The sequence below is a fragment of the Danio rerio genome, chromosome 7 (genome assembly GCF_052040795.2).
Source record: "Danio rerio strain M-AB ecotype USA chromosome 7, GRCz13ab, whole genome shotgun sequence".
NCBI classification, from domain to species: domain Eukaryota; kingdom Metazoa; phylum Chordata; class Actinopteri; order Cypriniformes; family Danionidae; genus Danio; species Danio rerio.
Genome location: NC_141027.1, coordinates 76,292,501 through 76,297,500, shown reverse-complemented (window position 1 = coordinate 76,297,500; position 5,000 = coordinate 76,292,501). Strand labels below are relative to the sequence as shown.

The following is a 5,000-nucleotide window of genomic DNA, read 5'->3' as shown; positions in this document are numbered from 1 at the left end:
GAATAAAATAAAGTAGAATAGAATAGACTAGAATAAAACAGAATAGAATAAAACAGAATAAAACAGAATAGAATAGAATAGAATAAAACAGAATAGAACAGAATAGAACAGAACAGAATAGAATAGAATAGAATAGAATAGAATAGAATAGAATAGAATAGAATAGAATAGAATAAATTAGTAAGAACTAAGTTTTGGAAAAATTAAAATGAAATCTACTTCCAGTTTTAAGGAAAATTTTAAATTATGAATGAAATATAGTTGGATATTAGCATTATATTACTAAAATGGATATAAGCTGTATGCAGATCTCATGTAGATTCTTCTAAGATTTGAGAAAAGTGTTTTGCTGACCTGATTTGGCAAAGAAGTTGATGAGCGCGTCAGTCTCACAGCTCTTGTAGAGCTCAGAAAGCTGAGAGCTGCAGTTCAGACTCAGGTTGTGAATTCGCAGACGTCTCTGTCCACCAATAGTGGTGTAGAGCAAAGCACACTGGGAAACAAGACCAAACTATTTATAAGTATCGACTGGTACCGAATTCCAGCATTGTAGCAATACTAGTAAGAAGAGAGCTGAAGCTGAAAAATCATATTTATTTGTGAAAATGAAAGTGTTTTTGGAGGTTTGTATTCCATGTGTTGTTATTTATCCAAAAGTAAAAGACTGACCTGCATTACAGCTCCAGACTCCTCACTAAGTGTGTCGTCATGTTTAAACTCGACCGTCACAGCCTTATCACAGTCTACCGCTGCCATCTCCACATCTGTGGTGTTGTTCATGTACACGGCACCGAAGAAATCTGTCGCCCTGAAGCCTTCAATGTTGTACATCAAACAAAATGTTAGAACAGTGACAGTAAGCAAGATAAGCGGACGCTCTGAAATTCCTGCCCCTGTCAAGGACACCTGCGGGACTCTGGACTATGCAGGCTCACACACACACAAACATATCTACAGATAAACATTCACCACCGATCCCCATCCAAACGCCTTCGTGTGCTTTTACCCACGTGGGGCGTGGGCGGGGCTGTGACTTGCGCCGGAAATGGCTGCTGGACCAGCTGGCTGCCCGCACTCAACGGACTGTTTTCCATTACCCCTGTTCCCATCCCCTCTGTCTATGTTGTGTCTTGCCGGTGTGCTTATGCTAAGATAGGGCTGTTTTTCTCCCTTTTCTCACTTTGTCCTAATCAAGGGCAAGCTGAGGGGGTGTTTTTTAGCCTAACTGTCCAAATGTATCTTTCTTCGTTTCTAAATGCTACCTCCTAAGATCTGTCTCCCCTGAAAAGTTGTTTGTGATGTTTTGTGTATGGTCTGGGGGGTCCAATTTCGCTATGCAAAAGTGTAGTGACAAATAAAGGCTTGATTGATTGATTGTAATGGTTTTCACACTTTATTTCTATTTCTTATTCAGTTTATAAACAATGAACAAACCCTTTTGTCCCAATAAATCTCCTAAATTTTCTACGGATTGTTTTGCTTACCCCATTGGCCTTTTGTTAGTTTTAGGGAAAACACACTTCATTTTGGCATATTATTTCTTAAAACAAGGTTTTTTTTTTTTTTTTTGCTTGTCTAGAAAATGCTTCTTGATTTGTAGATATATTTAGATATTTAGACTAGAAACTTGACAAACAAATATAAACATGCACAGCATTTTTTGAAGACAGTGTTTTTGTCTACACAATGCCAATGGTGACCTAATTTTGATACAGTTAATGTATGCTTGCCTAATAAAAATATCTATTTCTTTAGATGATAAAAACAAGAACTATTACCTGTGCCAGTACGCACACGCATGATGGCATCAAATCCAATGGATTTCTCTACGTCTCTACTGAGGTCACTGAGAAACTGCTGGCCATTTACCTCAACCTGCAAATAGGTTTGACCACAAGAGGGCAGTAATTAAACACAATAGATCTCAGCATCTGTTTGAGTCTGTATTCCAGGTTTGTGTGTTTAAAGGTCTACCTGGAAGTTGCTGTACTTGTAGATTGAGCCGCCAGTGTGTGAGGGCACGTCCCCCATGGTGGCGATATCCACATACTGATTGGGGAACAGGAAGAGGTCGACACAACATCCCTGAGCCACACAGTCTTTAGTGAGCTGCTCATACACACCCCGCTGAGGCTGGAACAGAGTCTGACACACACACATAATTCCAGGGTTACTGTTACTTTAACTAACAAACTAAACATTTAGTTAAATTAATAATTTAGTTACATTTGAATTATTAATTAGTAACTTTTTTTAAAAGCCTTTTTTTTAAAAACAGAAATTTACTCAAACAAATTAAAATTAAAGTAAAAAAGACAATTATAACATAACATCTCGGACATACTAAGATTACACTGCTTTAAAACAATGCAACACTTTTTTTATTTTGTAATCAACTTTTTATTCTTTTTTAGACATTAACATAGTTGCACCTTAAAATTATTAGTACATATTGGACAATCGGATGGAAAAATTGAAACATCGTTAAATAAAACAAATATTCACCTTCTCCTTTTCTGTCCCCACTAGTTTTTTGTCATCTCTGTTTTTCAGCTTTCCTGGAGCCTCAGCTGTTGGGATGGAGGAGTGGAAGATGAAGAGTTTGCCACTGCATTCAGCTGCCTGAAACACATACACAAAATTAATAACAAACTGACAAACAAAAACAAAACACACAAACAAAAACAAAAACAAAAAAAGCAAACACAAAGAAAAAAACAAACGAAAACACAAACAAACAAACATACAAACAAACAACAAAAACACAAACAAACAAACAAAAAACAAACAAACACAAAAGCAAACACAAAGAAAAACAAACAAACGAAAACACAAACAAACAAACAACAAAAACACAAACAAACAAACAAACAAACAAACAAACAAACACAAAAGCAAACACAAAGAAAAACAAACAAACGAAAACACAAACAAACACACAAACAAACAAACCCATGGAGGTCTGAAATTGGAGTCACATTCAAAATTGAAGTGGAAAAACACACTACAGGCTGATCCAAAATTGATATAATGAGGCTCAGTAGTGTGTGTGTGTGTGGCCTCCACATGCTTGTATGACTTATGAGGTGGCGGATAGTCTCTTGAGAGATCTCCTCCCAGACCTAGACTAAAAGCATCCACCAACTCCTGAACAGTCTGTAATGCAATGTGGCGTTGGTGGATGGAGCGGGACATGATGTCACAGATGTGCTCAATTGGATTCAGTTCTGTGGAACGGGTGGGCCAGTTTGATTTCACAGAAGTGTGATTGACCTGTAGTTACACTGTGTTGTTTAAGTGTTCCCTTTCTTGATTTAAAACAGCAACTGTGATAACTGCAGATAATATACATGTTTCTTCATAATTTTAAAGTTCTTTATAATGCTATAAAATTAAGTTTTACTTTAATACGCATTTTAAAACATCACGTTTTGACCTTTGGTCATGCTTTAAACACAATTTTTTGTTATCTGTACCATATTTTTTTTACATTTTACATTTAACTTAATATACTGCATGTACTAAACTGCAGAATAATCACAGATAATTCATATATTAAAAAACATGGCATACACGTTTCAATAGAAAGCACATTTTAGTTGCTTGTCAGTACATTTAACCATGCAGTTCGCTTTAATCATGATCAAGTCAAGTCAATGAAATAAATAAATGACGTTCAGTTTACTGCATTGAATATAAACTATAATACTTTTCATTATTTTTCTTAAGTAACTTAGTTAAGCATCTTAAAACAGTACATTCAGTGCATTTGTCTTATTTTTTCTGCAATTTCAAGTATACTGAAGTGTACTTGTTTTTCACTTGGGAGGTCTGCATGTCAAGTGCACTTAATTAAAATATCTGATAAAGTGCATTGACCAAAACACCGTAAGGTCACAGACTGAATGTGTCATTAAACACTCATTAAAGAGATGTTATGAAATCACCAGCACGGTCGCCAATAATGACAAGCGCTAACATCGATGGATTCAACCAACAGCCCAAAAAACAACTTAGTGTTTATCAAACAAAGCCTGCCTGCGGTAGTAAAGTGCCCTTTTGCTAAACAATATAAAAACAAACCTGACGTATGAGGCAAAGTGTGCAAGTGCGTTTAGAAAGGGAGTGAACAAACAGACTGATGTAATAGATATTGTTTGGTAAACAGTGGAGCTTCTTGGCTTTGTTTTCTACCTTTAGTGCCTCCAATCCAGCCTGGACGACGGGTGCAAAAACAGTCTCGCTCTCGTTGGTGTCAGCAAACATGTCAGGGATCTGATCTAAAAGGCTGAAGAAAACAAAACACGAGCAAATCAACAAGAATAGGGAATTTGCTTCTTATTGAAACATCGAAAATAATAACAACGAGCAATTCTGTGATAGAACACGCTGGGTTCCTTCATTTTGACCCATCACAATTTGATTTAGGGTGCTTTCACACCTGTGAATCGATACAGTTGTTCCGAAACAGAGATTACAAATGTTACATTGTTGCTCTTTGCCTTTGATGCGGTTTGCTTTCACACTGCAAAGTTTCTAATCGGACCAAAAGAGGTAAAACAAGTCACGTGTGAGTAAACTCTCTTCACTTTGGTCAGTGTAAGGGTTTATTTTGCAGAGTCCCGCTCAGCTGTCAGGAGAGGTGGTGGTTTAGTGGTGTTTGACAAGGTGCGCGCAACAGGTCTAAAGAGTGAGGAGGAGGAGGGATGTGGTGGGGAGGGGTGAGAAGGGTGCGCGACGTAGCCTATTTGAGGACCGGGAGGGAGACGCGAGATTATCGGGAGATTATCACTCGTTTGCGGGCATCCGGAGACTCGCAAAACTTCCCGCCCTACTCATACTGCAATTCTCTCTTCATATAGCCGTATGCCTATTACTTATTCATAAAACACTGTGATATAACCGGGCTCGGATCGGATCGCTTTCTCACTGCAATCAATCCGCTCCAGAGTTCATTTCAATCGAGCCGAGACCACCTCATTCAAGCGATCTCGGAGCGA

At 37.8% G+C, this 5,000-nt stretch overlaps 1 protein-coding gene across 6 annotated transcripts in view; it reads right to left on the bottom strand.

The window, feature by feature from the left end:
- The window catches only part of sec24d (SEC24 homolog D, COPII coat complex component), a 47,487-nt gene that overhangs the window by 10,957 nt on the left and 31,530 nt on the right, over positions 1 to 5,000 (bottom strand). For all 6 annotated transcript variants that reach the window (XR_015494758.1, XR_015494759.1, XR_015494757.1 and 3 more), the window contains exons 13-18: positions 4,195 to 4,288; positions 2,506 to 2,622; positions 1,975 to 2,145; positions 1,779 to 1,875; positions 670 to 815; positions 355 to 493 (exon numbers count right to left, since the gene is read on the bottom strand). Coding sequence is in view for 1 of the 6 variants with exons in the window: in NM_001177932.2 (NP_001171403.2) it covers positions 355 to 493; positions 670 to 815; positions 1,779 to 1,875; positions 1,975 to 2,145; positions 2,506 to 2,622; positions 4,195 to 4,288 (764 nt within the window). In the remaining 5 variants the exon portion in view is untranslated. The remainder of the gene's footprint in view (positions 1 to 354; positions 494 to 669; positions 816 to 1,778; positions 1,876 to 1,974; positions 2,146 to 2,505; positions 2,623 to 4,194; positions 4,289 to 5,000) is intronic.